Source organism: Mastigoproctus giganteus, chromosome 13 (genome assembly GCF_048544385.1).
Source record: "Mastigoproctus giganteus isolate SK-2022 chromosome 13, ASM4854438v1, whole genome shotgun sequence".
Lineage (NCBI taxonomy): Eukaryota > Metazoa > Arthropoda > Arachnida > Uropygi > Thelyphonidae > Mastigoproctus > Mastigoproctus giganteus.
The window spans coordinates 146,380,042-146,397,611 of NC_143587.1; the positions used below are offsets into that span (position 1 = coordinate 146,380,042).

Here is a 17,570-nt window from a genome sequence, read left to right on the forward strand (position 1 = left end):
AGAACTGCTGGAATGTGTACAGAAAAGGGCAATTAAATTTGTGAGGAGTCACAAAGGGATGCTCTTACCAAGAAAGGCTTCAGTTCTACAAATTGCCGTGTGTGTGGAGACTAGGCATCTGCGAGTTGATGTGATTGAGGCATTTAAAGCTTTGAATGGTTTGAGCAAGCACAGTGCTAATGGAATTCTTCCTCTTGCTCAGATTATGCACGTGAGGGGACATAAATTCAAGTTGAAGGACGTTTTCAGAATAAATGTGAAAGTTTGCTTTTTCCAGCGAGTGGTTGATTGCTGGAACAAACTTCCATCTGTTTTTGTGGAAGTTGATAGCTTAAATAAATTCAAGGAAGAACTAGACAAACTATTGGAGGGAATGAATAGGAAAACAATGCTGCCTCCTTAAAAATTGAATATACACATCAGTAAACATAGATTTATCTTTTCAGATTCTTTATATGAAATATAAAACAGGTGGTAGTACAGTAATTGAGCCAGCACAGCAGAAAAACAAAATCCTTAATTGGAAGTGCTGACAGGAGCGATAGCTGTGACATCAGAGCAAAAGTAGAATTTTATGATATTGTGGTGGGCGTGATATTGGACTGCAAAGTGTTAACCTTGTGAATGGAATAGATATCCACTAAATCACAACATAGCATTAAGTGTTCATATTCACCATAACATGTTTTCTTATTTATTACATTTTCTTATATTTCAATGAAAGCAAAATTTATTTTATGAATATATATTGATATTATTGATTTTGGTTTTGAAACAGCAATGGAATGGTCACCATTTTTATGAGTCAAGTGATGGTGCTTCATACTTTCTTGGTGTCTTGGATACAATATTTATGGTTTCATATGCAGTGGTAAGTTAATAAATTTTTTTCTGTTGTAATAAATAGGGATGAAATGGATTTGATCAATTAGTGTTGTACAGTTATCAAGTTCCATGTTGTTTTTGAAGAATTTGGTATGAGTCTAATAAATACTGGGTGCCCACATTATTAAATATACATACCCTTTTCATAAGATGAAGTGCTCCTTCAGTAACAACATCACGTGTTGATACCATGTGATATAGATCCAGATGAGCAGATACTTAACAATGTTGTATGTATGCAATTTTGTATATATAACAATGTTGTATATGAGAATAGAGAAGTTCAATGTTATAAGTGACTTCGAATATGGCATGGCAGTTGACCAGACTTGTTGGTTTGAATATTTTGGAAACTGCAACCTTGCCAATGCTTTTGTATATGACTGTCTCTTGGGTATGTCGAGATTAATCCAATAACTAAATTACATCCAGCAATGGTGATCTTGTGGTTGGAAACAGCGCATTGATGCAAGAGGTCAACGAAAGCTTTCAAGATTTGTGCAGGGTAACAGAAAGGCTGCAGCCAGTCAAATAACAACACAGTACAGCCAGTCAAATAACAACCAAAGGGGTAGAACTTCAGAACTTACAACCCATCATACCTTGTCATAAATGGGGCATTGTAGTCAAGTGACTGAACCAGTTTCCACTCTTGTCAGGAAAGTACAAGGTTTGGTTACAGTGGGCCCAAGAATAGCAAACACTAGAGGTTTGGAAAAAATGTTGCCTGGGCCGATGAATCCTGGTTCCTACTATTTTCTCCTCAAAGTGGGCACCTTTATGTGGTGGGAGGACCACTTAATGATGTGCTGTAGATTAGCATCACTGGAATCCAGTGCCCATAGCCTAGGTTCCAGGCTAACATCATAGGAATGTGGCATGTTTGCTTTGCACTGTGACCTGTGGAAACTCAGAAAGGGGGAAATCCTGATGGCTCAAAGTCCCAGCTTCACCATTTTGGCCTTGCTTTTTCAATACACGTGGTCCTGAGGTTTCTTGCCCAAGATCAGTTGGCAGTTGGGTTCTCCTGGAAAGGTAAACTATGTCAATGCCATGTTCTGACCTCCCCCCCCTGGTCCGAGGGACAGGATTTGGGCTGTTGGTGGGGTGAGTATGGTGTGTGAATAGCCTTGGCATCCCACTCCCAAGTGCTTCCCGATGGTTCAAGGGCCCAGTTTCAATGCACCACTTTGTCAAGAAAGATGGTCCTGGGATTGCTCACCCAGGATCAGTTAGTTCACCTGGAAAGGTCATTCATGTCAATGCTGTGCCCTACCCTCATGGTCTGAGAATATGATTTAGGCTGGTGGTAGTCTGGGTAGCCTTGCTGTCACACTCCTGAGTGCATTCTGGTGGTTCAAGGGCCCAACTTCAACACACCACTTTGACCTTGCTTTGTCAAAATATGTAGTCCTGAAATTGATTGCCCAGGATCAGTTTGCTAGAGGGTTCTCCTGGAAAGGTCAACCATATCAATGCCATGGCTCTACTCTAATGGTTTGAAGGACAGGATTCAGGCTGACAGCAGTGTAAGTATAGTTTCTGGATAGCCCTGGCATCCCACTTCTGAGTGCATGTATTGCTTACTGGGTAGTAGGCATCCCATTTGTGCTCTGTGGTGGATGGAGAGCTAGGATACTGAATCAAAATAAAGCATACCCTGAATCCTCATAATCAGAACTTTTCTTCCCGGGAGGGGGCGACATTTGAATCAGACAGTGAATGGATGCTGATGACTGGTTTGGATGAGAGCCAGGGCATTTCATGTGCTAATTCAAAAAACAGTGCCTGTTGAGGCACTATACAAAAAGCATGCAGCAGAAACCAAATGTGTATAAGCCCATCTCTGCTCCTGCCTCTGTCAAAACCAGATGGTTCTGTTGTCACTTCAGCCAAGGATAAAGCTGACCTGCTAGCATCCCATTTTTCTTCCAACTCATGTATTAATGATCTTGGTAAAACACCTCCCACCATTCAGTGCCTCCTGTGGTCTTCCATCAAAAGAATGTCAGAAGGATTTTGACTAATCTCAATGCTAAGAAAGCTCCAGGTCTTGATGGTATTTCTCCACTTGTTCTTAAAACCTGTGCTCCTGAACTTACCCCCTCTTCTTTGCTGCCTTTTTTCACTTTCTTATTCCAAAAGAATGTCAGAGCAAACAGATGAATTTGATAGATTGAGGTAGAAATATATTAAGCCAGAGGAGATTCTAATTGGGAAGTCTCTGACAAGGAATATCAGAGTGAAGACATGTACAAGTACTGCCTTTGAACCAAAAATAATCTTAAATAAAAAAATAATTAGTGAAACTGGAATGAGTAGTGGTTCAACAACTGATGATTGAGATTCTATCAAAAAAAATAAGCAAGGATTAGCAGATTGTAGGTAGAAATGGACATCATTGAGATGGAACTAAGATCATATTTGTGAAATGAATGTAAAAGTTTTAGGGATGTTTAGATCTTTTCTCAGGTAAGTTTGTTCTAATGGTTTTTGACTGTTCATGATGCATTCATGCGTCATGAATATACCCAGCTCCTTGACATAATTTGGCTTCAATAATGCCATAACCCTTTTAAGGGCACAAAAGGTGATATAGTTGTACACGTTGGCACTAATGATATCAAGAGTAGGAGACTGGCATAATTACTTAACAAGTACAGGTCACTGTTGAAAAAAAGCCGTGAATTAGGGTTGAATTTGAAAGTGTCTGCAATTCTGCCCAGACACGATAGGAGGGAATATATGATGAGAGCCTTGTCGATCAATTCGGCCCTGGAAAGATTGTGCAAAGCTCAAGGGGTAGAATTTTTTTCAGCCTGGACTGTACTTGTTAACAGGAGAGACTGCTTCTACAGGGATGGGATACACTTAAATAGAAAGGGTGCAAGAATATTTGCGGAAGCTATCGAGGCAGTGTTAGGTGGGTCGGAAAACTGATAGCTTGGGAGGAGACAAAGACTAATAGATTAACATTAGCCACTGGCAGAGGTGAAAGAGATTCTTGCACTGCTTCTATTGGAATGAGCAGAAGCCTGATAAACAAGATGCAGGATATTTCAGAGACTACTGGGAGTCATTGCGGTACAGGTAAACACATGGGTTTTGTTAGGGTAGCTAAGAATAGAAACAGGTGCTTGTATACTTGCGTGTACACCAATGCTAGGAGTTTAGTAAATAAATTTGATGAATTTGAGGTATTGCTCAAAACATCAAAGGCAGATATTGGTGGGATATCAGAGACGTGGTGTCACACAGATATAAGGAATGCAGAACTGGAATTTGGGGAGTACAACGTCTACAGAAAGGATAGAGAGGATAGGAAGGGAGGAGGGGTTATGCTATTAGTTAAGAAACACATAAAATCCAAGGAAGTGAAGCCAGTCGACATCGCTGGACAGTGCAGTGTCGAGTCAGTTTGGTGTGACATAAGCATTGGAAGATCAAAATTGAGAGTAGGAGTGTGCTATAGGCCTAATGACTCTGATGAGTATAATAAGAAACTGTACAGCGAAATAGTGGGCCAGTAAATCAGTTTTATAATGGAGGATTTTAATTTCCCAGATATTTAGTGGAATTTGTGGGTTGGTCACTCACACACTAGCAAGGCTTTTGTGGATTTATTGGATGATTGTTTTCTGTGTCAGCATGTTCGGGAAACAAATAGAGGGAGTAATACTCTTGATTTGATTATCAGTAGTGATTCTTCATGCATTAAAAATCTGCAGATAAATGAACCACTAGGTGGCAGTGATCACAGTATGCTGAAGTGGGATTTACTCAAAGAGGTTACTATCATTAGGGGTAAAGGGAAGGGTTATTGCTTTCATAAATGTGACTACGATGGACTGAGACAGTATTTAAATTCTATACGGTGGAACCAACTGATGATGTTACCAACAGCAAATTCAAAATGGGAAGCATTCAAAGAACTTATCTTGGAAGCTACTAGGCTTTACATACCAACTAAGAAATATTGTTCAAGGTTTAGGCCTAAATGGATGTCAGATGAACTAATGAGACATATGGCAGAGAAGAAAAATGCATGGGATACATACAAATTAACACGTGACACAGAAGCCTATGATAGATACAAGTTGATCTGTAAGCAAGTTACAAAGGAGGTTAGGCAGGCGAAGGCAGATTACGAGAAATCTTTGGCAAGGGATGCAAAGAAAAACTGCAAAGAGTTCTTTACTTATGTAAACTCTAGAAGGAAGGGGATGAATCAGATTGGTCCACTTGATATCGATGGGTCAACTGTTGATGATCCTGCTCAGGTAGCTAACAAACTAAATGAATATTTTGCATCGACATTCACACATGAGGAGTTATTCAGCGAGGGGAATGCCAGAGGTGTATTCAACTCTAGCAGTAAGCTAGAGAATCTTGTAATAACTGAGAGTAAAGTGGAGGAGAAATTGTTGAAGATAAACACAAGAAAGGCACCTGGGGTGGATGGGATCTATCCAGTTATATTAAAGGAGGCAGCAAAGGAAGTAAGCAAACCCTTAGCCATAATTATGAGAGCTTCCTTGGACTCAGGGGAGGTACCCACAGACTGGAGATGTGCAAATGTCACCCCAATTCACAAAGGAGGAACAAAGGCTGACACAAGTAATTATAGATCTGTGAGTTTAATTTCTGTTCCAGGAAAATTAATGGAGGCACTGGTTAAAGAAGCACTGCAGGATCATCTAGACAAGACTTCATTTATAGCTCGGACACAGCATGGTTTTGTTAAGGGGAAGTCTTGCCTGACCAATTTGATTGGATACTATGAAGCAGTCACAAAAGAACTGGATGCAGGGAATAACTTTGATATTATATACTTGGATCTTAGAAAGACTTTTGATACTGTTGCACATGGAAGACTGCTGCACAAATTGGAGCAGTGTGGCATTGGAGGCAAATTGCTGCTATGGATAAAGGGGTGGTTGAGGGGGAGAAGACAGAGAGTGGTAATCAATGGACACTGCTCATCGTGGACTAATGTTATTAGTGGAGTCCCTCAGGGTTCAGTGTTGGGTCCATTATTGTTTTCTGTATTTATAAATGATATTGATGATTGTATATCAAGCTTAATGTCCAAGTTTGCAGACAATACGAAGGTTGGCAGGGTTGTCAAGGACACTACTACCACTATGCTGCTGCAACAGGATCTTTAAAGGTTGAGCAGATGGGCCGAGAGGTGGCAAATGAAGTTTAACATTGACAAATGTAAAGTACTACATATGGGAAACAGCAACCCCAGAGTAACGTATCAACTCTGTGGTACTACACTGACAGTGGTAGAGAATGAAAGGGACCTGGGGGGGTGGTTGTGCAGGCAGATATGAAGTTCTCTGAGCAGTGCTTACGGGCTCCAAGAGTAGCTCATGGTGTATTGTCAATGATATATAGGAATTTTTCTAGCAGGGATAAGGAGGTGATTATTCCCTTGTATAAGGCAATGGTCAGGCCACACCTAGAGTACTGTATACAGGTCTGGAGGCCTCATTTCAAGAAGGATGTAGAGCTGCTGGAACGAGTACAGAGAATGGCAACAAGATCAGTAAATGGAACAAAGGGGTGCTCTTACGAAGAAAAGCTTAAGTTTTGCAAATTACAGTGTCTGGAGACTAGGCATCAGCGAGGTGATCTGATAGAGGTGTATAAAGCCTTGAATGGTTTGAGCATGCTCAATGCTGATGGGATTCTTCCTCTTGCCCAGAATAATCACCTGAGAGGGCATAAATTGAAATTGAGGAAAGACAGATGTAGGATAGATGTGCAGAAATTTGCCTTTAGCCAGTGGGTGGTTGGTTGGTGGAATAGACTTCCATCCCTTGTCGTGGAAGTTGATAGCCTAAATAAGTTTAAGGCTCGCTGTACAGGTATTTCGAATGAACAGAAGGGTGAAGTGGAAGCGGTTTTTTTTTTTTTTTTTTTTTTGGCTGATGCTGCATAAGCTTGCTTTGTTGCATCAAATGCCTCTGCTATATTATACACTAGCTGATCTAGATACCTAGTAGAGAATTACCAATAGGTTCAATCCAGTGTTCTGTCTAGTGGCCAGCCCGTGAAAACCAATTTAGTGCTGTACTATCGAAATGTAAGGAATACTGGATCTTGCTATGATGCCCATCATAACCATGATGGAAGAGATGGGGTTTATGTGATGAAACATTTATACAAAATTAAGAATTGGATAAAACTATTACTACTGTTAAAATCAACTTTATGAATATATGTGTGTTGTTGATTCTTATCAATATATATATATATATATAAAAAAAGCCACTTTTGGAGTATACAAACAATAGAAAATATCTATGACTATAAAATTTTTGTGTAATTAATATTTATTCATTGTTTAGGGGCTCTACATCAGCGGATTTGCTGGGGACAGATTTGACCTAAGAAAAGTTCTTGCCTTTGGAATGTGTTCATCAGCCATAACGGTAAATAAAAATCTCCTCTTTTGTAATTAAAAATGTCATTAGGTATTGGGACCTCACTAATGCAGTGGTTATGGCTACTGCTTTTTTTTACACTGCGCTGTAGAAAAGTCTGAGTTGAAGAAGAACTTTTTTGATTTTTTTCTCCCTGTGACAGAGTATAAGAGCTTAATTAATTTACCACAGCCAAGATTTGGCTGTGGTAAAGTAATTGGATATGAGTATTTACATTCTGAGATTAAGGCAGTATGCTGTCTAATACATGTCCCATTAACTGTCGTCTTGATATGTTGGTTAAAATTAACTTGTAACCTTTCTAGTCTAGGTGGCTGTTCCAAATAAAAATTTAAATTTATTTATTTAGTCAGTCTTGGGCAAGGGTTATGTGGGTTTTTCCCCTACTGAAAATGCAGTTTTTCATCCTTCTGTTTTGAGAAGTTACTGATGGCAAAAATCTTTGAGTGCCGCAGTTTGTTTGGTCTTTAGGACAGTAATAATGCAAAAGATTACTTAAGTCGGGGGAGCACACAGATACTTCCCAACTTAAGTAATACTCGACTTATGTAAGGTTTTTGCCAGCCGGTGCAAACTTAAAAAAATCCTGGAAACATATTTTTCATCCTGTAGGAATAAATGGAGGTATTGTGAAAATGTCGTAATGTGAACCCAATAAAATACTGTTCTTTTGGGAATTAGGTCCAAGACATCAGAAGTTGAAAATTTTGCTATACAGTTGGTCGTCGACTTACGACCAACTTCTGTTCTGACTGACAGGTCGTAAGTCGATCTGCTCGTATGTCGGCCATATATTTATTAACTGTATTTTTTAACCTTTCTAATCTTTTTATCATCTTTATAATATTTTAAATTTGTATCATCTTTTATTTTTCATTTTAAATACAGTAATGTTTTTATCTTTTACTTAGTGATACTGTACATACCTTCGTTTCTACGCCTAGGCTATCTCTCTCTCTCTATGAGGTTAAATTCAAACGTTCTCTACATTTTAATTGGTTTATTATTCATACTGTTTATAAAAATACAAAACTACAGTCTATAATTATATTGTACATAATGTGAAAAATAATACTGTACATAATGTACTGTAAACACAAAAATACAATCTAAAATTAATGTAAAAATTAATACAAATGAAATTTACAAAATCAATTTTTAATCTTTGCTTGTGCTGGGTTGTGGATCATCAGGGTCATGTTCTTGGGTTGAGGTAGGAGATGTTTTCTTGATGAGGAACATGCTGAGCTTTGTTTGAACAGTTTGGTTCTTTTTTTCTTCATATATCTCACGATAGCAACGCACAGCATCTTGAATGATACGTTCAACCTTTGTAAATCGTTCGACATTAGGGTCCATTGCTTTGAAACTGGCGAGAGCTTTATTCAGTTGCGAAAAAGAATCTGATAAACCCTTTGCAGTGAATTTCTTTTCTGGCTCCTCTTTTTCTTCTCTCGCTTTTTCTTGTGCCACTCTCTGTGCTTCCAATTCAATCAACTCTTCATCTGAAAGTTCTTTTGTCTCACAATCTAGCAACTGCTCTACGTCTTCTATTTCACATTGTAATTTAAGTTTTTTGCAAGTTTAACTATTTTTTTTCTGTAATCACTTCCAGCTCCTCTCCTTTTTCAGATCCTTCAAATGTAGTATTCGCATAATATTTTAGACACTTTTTTCAAATTCCCGACATACAATTCTTTGTTACACATTCCCACGTGGTTGAAATATTCTTGATACACTGAAGAATGTTGTACTGCTTCCAAAAGTTTCGCAAAGATAAATCAGCATCAGAATCTATCGCTTTGATGGCTTGTGCGAATGTTGTTCTGAGATTGCGAACCTTGAATGCTGAAATAGCACCCTGATCCATGGTTTGAATAAGAGCGGTTGTGTTAGGTGGCATGAAAACCACTAACATCACGATGAAGGTCATCCAGATGAGGGGGGGGCAGGGGCATTGTCCATAACCAATAAAATCTTGAAAGGGATACCTCTCTCCGCACAATATTCACGAGCCTGGGGAATGAAGCAGTTCATGAACCAGTCTTCGAACAGTGCTTGAGTCATCCAAGCTTAAGGGTTTGAATGGTAGTAAATGGGCAGTTGTGTGTGCTTGTTGATGTGCTTAAATGCACGAGGGTTTTCTGAATGATAAATGAGAAAAGGCTTCAGCTTTAAACCCGCGGCATTCCCACCAAGCAACAAAGTTAACCGATCCTTAAAAGCTTTGGATCCTGGCATCCATTTTGCTTCTTGGTGTATGTACGTACGATTAGGCATGCGTTTCCATTGCAAGCTGGTTTCATCTACGTTGAATATTTGTTCCGGTAGATAACCTTCTTCTTTGATTAAAGAGTCGAAACTATCAACGAATTTTTTGGCTCCATCTTCATCTGCACTTTCTGCTTCTCCTGTGACATGTACATTATGCAAAGCAAATATTTTTTTAAGATGCTTAAACCACCCAGTACTAGCCTGAAAATATTCTGCGTAATCGTCTCCGGTGCGTGATTTTAAACTCTGAAACAAACTTCTAGCCTTCGCTTGCACTGTGTGAAGGCTCATGGGTGTATTCTTTTGTATTAAATCTTCCATCCACATAAACAACAATTTCTCCATTTCATGGATGGGTCCCTGTCGTTGTTTGGTTAAAATTGTAGACTTAATAGGTGCAGAACCTTTCACAGCTTCCTGAATTCTTTCTTTGTCCTTAAGTATCGTCGATACCATGGAATGTGATAACTTCAAGTCACGTGCTATCGTATTCACTTTCTTTCCGCCTTCATACTGCTAGATAACTTTCATTTTACACTCTAAATCAATAGTTTTCCTTGACTTCTTAGCTGGCGTATATGTAGATGAAGGCATTTTCCTTTTACTAAACATTTTATGGGTATTTCAGTAGAATTTTAATTAATACACCACACGCAACAGATGCTTGAAAGCGACTGAGTGTATATGAGAGAGAGCGACTGAGTGTATGTGCCTGGTGGTGTCCTCAGGCCTCCCGTCATCGATGTGCCTCCTCACCTGGGTTATGGGTGTCCTCAGTAGTGACTTCCTGATTTATTATTAATTTATTTATTATTATTATTTTTTTTTGTGGTCGTAAGTCGACAACCAAGTGTATAACTAAGCTCTTTATCTCTTCAAAAGGTCATTTTTATAATGGAAATTGCACTTCACTTTTATCGTTATTATATGTTCCGTTATAAGAATCAATTTTGTGAACGCCTTTGTGATTTTTCTAAAGCACATTTCTGGAGGTCATGACCATAAAACAATAAAAAGAATTTGCGGTTTATTGGGTTTTCTGTTAGTGCAATCCATTATAAATGGGTAGTAAACTCAATCTTATTGCATATGCAATAATACCAATAACTGGAATTGTGTGGGTTTTTATGTTATTATGGTGAAATGTGTTTTTCCCCCTTCACTGAAATATTCAGTTATATAAAAACATAAATAAATTTTCAGAATTTTCTCTTCATTCCTATTTGCTTATTACAATGATGAAGGAAAAGTGACCAAAGGAAAGTGCAAGTGGTGGCAGTGCTAGGAAACAAAACAAAATTGATTTTTTAGAAATGAAGCTGAAAATGATTAAGAAGCACGAAGCAGGACAAAGTTTGTCATCTATTGCACAGGAATTAGATCTCGCTGCTTCAATGGTGAATACTATTTTAAAGGACAGTGTGCATATAAAAAAACATGGTAAAGGATTAACAGTGATCACAAAACAGCATTCAGGTGCTATATTGGAGATGGAAGAGCTATTAATAATGATGGAAAATCAGATTCAGAAGCAAGTGTCCCTGAGGTGTTTGTACTAGCACTTGTCTTAATCTTTTTATTGTACATTTTGAAGCACACTTTTGTAATTTTTCTTGAACGTGAGATAAAAAATTGAATATATAATTCTATTTACACGTTCATCGAACATTTATTTTTTGCTTCAATCAAATTCAGTGCACATAGCTGCAAGTGCTACATAAGCATTTAGGGAAATTCCGACTTATATGAAATTGGACTTATGTAGAGTTACGCAGAATGCAACCCTTACGTAAGTCCGGGAGTATCGGAATATAACTTTTGTTAAATAGGTTAAGTGTGCCTGTGAAATACATTAGGCACTGCTTAATGTGCCTAACGTTGGGCACATTAATTGCTTAATATGCTAAAATTTCAAAATCAAGCTTCATAGAACAGATTCAAATCATCAATTGCACTGCATTCCATTGTGTATTAGAATCAGATTTTTGGTTATTAGAATCAGAATTATTTGTCTATCATTGCGTTTCTTCTAGAAACTGTATGCTAAGCAAAAACAGAACTTGTAAATACTAAAGTGATGCAATCTTCCAAATAAAATTAGCTGCTGATCCCTTGATACTTGGTTGCTTTGTCCTGCTGTTGCTGGAAAAGATTTTGAGGTGATCGTAAATCAGTTCACCATGTGAGGTGGCAATAGATTGGGGAGTAATAGCATTACTGCATAAATTGCTATTTCAATCCTCAGAAAGTACTCCTGCTGAGTCTGTATATCTGTTATGCAGTGCCACTGACTTTGATCACAAATCTTTGCACTTGAAGAATAAAGGTTTGTTGCAGGAGATTTTATGGTATTCTTAAAACTTTCTGTTTGTTGTCTTCTTTTGCATTCTTCTTACTGAGTTCTGGAATCCCAAATTTTTAAATTGATATCTCATGCCCATGCAAAAAGCGCCCTTGGTGCAGCCCTGCCACCACCACAATTTTGCACCGTACTTGCTGTCTGTTTCTTTATTCGAAAGTAGTACAGTACAGTACAGTACAGTGCAGTGCAGTGTAACAACTGACTTGAATCTGTTAATGTTAGTTCTCATCAAACAGTACTTGATTTTTAACTGTTTCTGCATTTTCACTTTTTCTTTTAAGTAAATGTCAGTAAGAAAGAAAAGAATTGATTCTGATGTGGTGCAATTTGAGTTTAATAGAGAAGTTGCATCTTACAGACAGATGTGAGTTAAACTTAAACAGCCTTTCAAAAAGGGAAGTGGATCTTATTTTGGGAATGCCTGTCATTGTTATTAAAATTGCATAATAATAGGATTAGCAAAATTAGAAAATGGAAACAAAGTAAATTGTCAATCCTTTGATAGAGCATTGTTGGTTTAGTTCAAGCATGCCAGCATTGTGATATTCTTTTACAAAATTCAGTGATTTTGGTGAAATTATTAAGAGAGGAATTAAAAGCAACCAGTGAATGGTTGATGAGATTGAAGGAGAGACATGGCATTATTTATAGAAAAATTCATGGAGAGAATTAAGACTGATAAACTGTGTTAATATTATATTTGCTGAAGGAAGCAGGCTATGAATGAAAGTTTTTATTGCCAATAAAAACTTTCATTCATACTATCCCCATCACCCAGAAAGTGCCTGTCCAATTCTTTTGAATTCACTAAACTATCAACTTCAAACAATGGTGCCAGCGATTCATTCCAGTGGTGTACAACACATTGCCCAAAAGTAAATGTCATGAGCAGTCTTTTGTTACTCTCCCCAAATTTTGTATTTTGTGCCCTCTGATTCTCTTTTTTGCTAATGAAAATATACCTTCCTCATTCATTTATTGATTTCTTATAGGGCCTAATATTTTTTTTCTGAATCCCTCCCCCCCCCACACCAAGATGTCTAGTTGCATTTGCACTTTCTAAGCTGTTCATATGGACAGCAATTATCAACCCTCACCAATCTGGTTGCAATCTGGTTGCCCATAGAAGTTCTGTCTTTCTTCAAGTGTGGCCTTCAGACTTAGAGTATTCTAAATGTAGACTCATTATCATCTTATACAAAGGGATTCCCTACTTGTGAAAGGTCCATATATCATAGAGAAGATACCATGTGCCTAGCCACCTGTTTACACTGTGTGAAAAATTTCATGTCTGAATGAATCATAATCCCTAAATTTTTTTCATCCTGGATCACTTTTCACTATCCTCTTCTATCCCAGCTCCTGGATTTTTGTTCCCTAGGTGCAAAACCTTACATTTATAAGCATTAAACTTAAATTGCATTGTTGGTTTAGTTCAGCATTGTGTGATATTCTTTTACAAAATTCAGTGATTTTGGTGAAAAATTAAGAGAGGAATTAAAAGCAACCATTTGTTCATGCAATATAATTAATTTTGAAGCAAAATAGCCTGGTTCTAGTCATTAACATCCTTCCTATCTTTAAATCATTAGCATTAGTAGAGGCATTTGATCCAAGAAAGCAAACTTATGCAGCATCAGCCAAAAAAAAACAAAAAAACAACCCACTTCCACTTCACCCCTCTGTTCGTTCAAAATACCTGTCCAGCTGAGCCTTAAACTTATTTAGGCTATCAACCTCCACTACAAGGGATGGAAGTCTGTTCCACCAACCAACCACCCGCTGGCTAAAGGCAAATTTCCGCACGTCTATCCTACATCTGTCTTTCCTCAATTTGAATTTATGCCCTCTCAGGTGATTTTTCTGAGCTAGAGGAAGAATCCCATCAGCATTGAGCATGCTCAAACCATTCAAGGCTTTATACACCTCTATCAGATCACCTCGCTGGTGCCTAGTCTCCAGACACTGTAATTTGCAAAACTTAAGCCTTTCTTCGTAAGAGCACCCCTTTGTTCCATTCACTAATCTTGTTGCCCTTCTCTGGACTCGTTCCAGCAGCTCTACATCCTTCTTGAAATTAAGCCTCCAGACCTGTATACAGTACTCTAGGTGTGGCCTGAATAAGTTTAAATAAGCCTAAACAAGTTTAATAAGCCTAAATAAGTTTAAGCCTAAATAAGTTTAAATAGATAGCCTAAGTTTAGATAAGTTTAGATAAGTTTAAATAGTTTAGATAGCCTAAATAAGTTTAAGGCTCAGCTGGACAGGTATTTTGAACGAACAGAGGGGTGAAGTGGAAGTGGGTTGTTTTTTTTTTTTTTTTTTGGCTGATGCCTTATACAAGGGAATAATCACCTCCTTATCCCTGCTAGAAAAATTCCTGTATATCATTGACAATACTCCATGAGCTACTCTTGCAGCCCGTCTGCACTGCTCAGAGAACTTCATATCTGCCTGCACAACCACCCCCAAGTCCCTTTCATTCTCTACCACTGTCAGTGTAGTACCACAGAGTTGATACGTTGCTCTGGGGTTGCTGTTTCCCATGTGTAGTACTTTACATTTGTCAATGTTAAACTTCATTTGCCACCTCTCAGCCCATCTGCTCAACCTTTCCAGATCCTGTTGCAGCAGCATAGTGTCCTTGACAACCCTGCCAACCTTTGTATCGTCTGCAAACTTGGACATTAAGCTTGATATACCATCATCAATATCATTTATAAATACAGAAAACAATAATGGACCCAACACTGAGCCCTGAGGGACTCCACTAATAACATTAGTCCACGATGAGCAGTGTCCATTGATTACCACTCTCTGTCTTCTCCCCCTCAACCACCCCTTTATCCATAGCAGAAATTTGCCTCCAATGTCACACTGCTCCAATTTGTGTAGCAGTCTTCCATGTGCAACAGTATCAAAAGCCTTTCTAAGATCCAAGTATATAATATCAAAGCTATTCCCTGCATCCAGTTCTTTTGTGACTGCATCATAGTATCCAATCAAATTGGTCAGGCAAGACTTCCCCTTAACAAAACCATGCTGTGTCCGAGCTATAACTGAAGTCTTGTCTAAATGATCCTGCAGTGCTTCTTTAACCAGTGCCTCCATTAATTTTCCTGGAACAGAAGTTAAGCTCACAGGTCTATAATTACTTGTGTCAGCCTTTGATCCTCCTTTGTGAATTGGGGTCACATTTGCACATCTCCAGTCCATGGGTACTTCCCCTGAGTCCAAGGAAGCTCTCATAATTATGGCTAAGGGTTTGTTTACTTCCTTTGCTGCCTCCTTTAATATAACTGGATAGATCCCATCCACCCCGGGTGCCTTTCTTGTGTTTATCTTCAACAGTTTCTCCTCCACTTTACTCCCAGTTATTTCAAGATTCTGTAGCTTACTGCTAGAGTTGAATACACCTCTGGCATTCCCCTCGCTGAATAACTCCTCATGTGTGAATGTCGATGCAAATATTCATTTAGTTTGTTAGCTACCTGAGCAGGATCATCAACAGTTGACCCATCAATATCAAGTGGACCAATCTGATTCATCCCCTTCCTTCTAGAGTTTATATAAGTAAAGAACTCTTTGCTGTTTTTCTTTGCATCCCTTGCCAAGGATTTCTCGTAATCTGCCTTCGCCTGCCTAACCTCCTTTGTAACTTGGTTGCATATCAACTTGTATCTATCATAGGCTTCTGTGTCATGTGTTAATTTGTAAGTATCCCATGCATTTTTCTTCTCTGCCATATGTCTCATTAGTTCATCTGACATCCATTTTGGCCTAAACCTTGAACAGTATTTCTTAGTTGGTATGTAAAGCCTAGTAGCTTCCAAGATAAGTTCTTTGAATGCTTCCCATTTTTAATTTGCTGTTGGTAACATCATCAGTTGGTCCCACTGTATAGAATTTAAATACTGTCTCAGTCCATCATAGTCGCCTTTACGGAAGCAATAACCCTTCCCTTTACCCCTAATGGTAGTTACCTCTTTGAGTAAATCCCACTTCAGCACACTGTGATCACTGCCACCTAGTGGTTCATTTATCTGCAGATTCTTAATGCATGAAGAATCACTGCTGATAATCAAATCAAGAGTATTACTCCCTCTAGTTGCCTCCCGAACATGCTGATGTAGTTTACTGCTGATGACTTTACTTCCTTATCAGTGTCATTAAAGAAGAAAAGAAATGGAAATGGCCCCAACACTGATTCCATTGCTCATTATACTGTCCATCCTGAGGCATGTCCATTTATTAATACTTTTATGTCCTATCTTCTAGCCAACCTTTGATCCATTGAAGAACCTTGTTATTGATTCTAGTTTGCTCCAATTTATATAATAGCCATTTATGGGGAATTGTATCAAAAGCTTGTAAAAAAGGTCAAAGTAAATAACATCAGAGTTGTTTCTTGCAGCTAACTGTTTTGGTCAGCTAAGAATTACCCTTCATGAACCCATGCTATGATCCATTAGAGATGCCATTCCTATCAGAATGGCCCTGTATTGTATGCTTAATCAAAGACTCCATGACCTTGCCACTGAAGCCAGATTCACTGGTCTGTAGTTATTCATCATAACTTTTGCACTTTCATTGTTGATTGCACAGATGTTATTGTGTCTCCAGTCCTGAGGATTTCCGTACAGTTTAATGATGATCTCATTAACATTCCCAGTGAGATGAAATGCATGCAGCCTTTTTTTACTATAACAGGATGTATACCATCCACTCTGGAGCCTTACCTGTACTCAGTTTCAGTAGTCCCCCACCCTTCCACGGCCTCTTCTCTGAGATTGGAATATCACTTAATTTACAGCAGTCTAATTTCTTATCACTGATTTCTCATGAATTGAAAGGTGGATCCAGGTTACAAGTTGGTGCAGCCTTTGTTGGATCAAAGGCTGGCTGTTGAACTTATACAGTTTTCATTTCAGATGATATCTTTATTATGCATGGAAATATTTTGCTACAACTTCACCCCAGATTATTGTATGATTTTTAAAAATGCTTTTGCTTGTGCATCAAAGAGATTGAGAACCTGCTGGAACAAGCAAAATGAAGCTTTCAGTGATAGGTAATTCTCCTTGATGTTTCAGAATTACCTGTGCAAGTGGGATAGGCACTTGGGCAAAACAAAGAAAAAAAATAATTGCACTAGTTTTGGACAGCTGTCCAACTCATCCAAATTTTGAGGCAGAGTCATCTGATCTAGAGATGACAGTGTAGAGGACTTGATCTGATTGCAAAAAAAATGAAGGGTAATATTTAATACTTAAATTAATTCAATTTAATTTAATTTACTTAAAACCATTTACTTGTATATCATGACCTATAAGTTGGTGTAACCTTAATAAATGAATTGTTGCTAGCAGTAACTCCAAAGAGGAAGATGAAAAGAATAATAATGATTATGAACCTTAACAAAACCCAGTTAGCAAACAGAGAGTACTGATATCGATAAAGTCTCTAAGCAAGGCTGTAAGAAAGATGGTTATGTGGGGGGGGGTGATTAGCAGATCCTCATCAAATGGCAGGGTCAAGGTGTCATTGTTCAGTGATGAGACATACATAATGTGATTAACCCAAAGAGATAGATA

The 17,570-nt window shown here is 38.2% G+C and overlaps 1 protein-coding gene across 1 annotated transcript in view; it reads left to right on the forward strand.

Annotated features, from left to right (window-relative positions):
• The window catches only part of LOC150076510 (sugar phosphate exchanger 3-like), a 168,732-nt gene that overhangs the window by 36,241 nt on the left and 114,921 nt on the right, over positions 1–17,570 (forward strand). The window contains exons 3-4 of the mRNA XM_090387474.1: positions 779–871; positions 7,245–7,328. Coding sequence (XP_090243600.1) covers positions 779–871; positions 7,245–7,328 — 177 coding nt within the window. The remainder of the gene's footprint in view (positions 1–778; positions 872–7,244; positions 7,329–17,570) is intronic.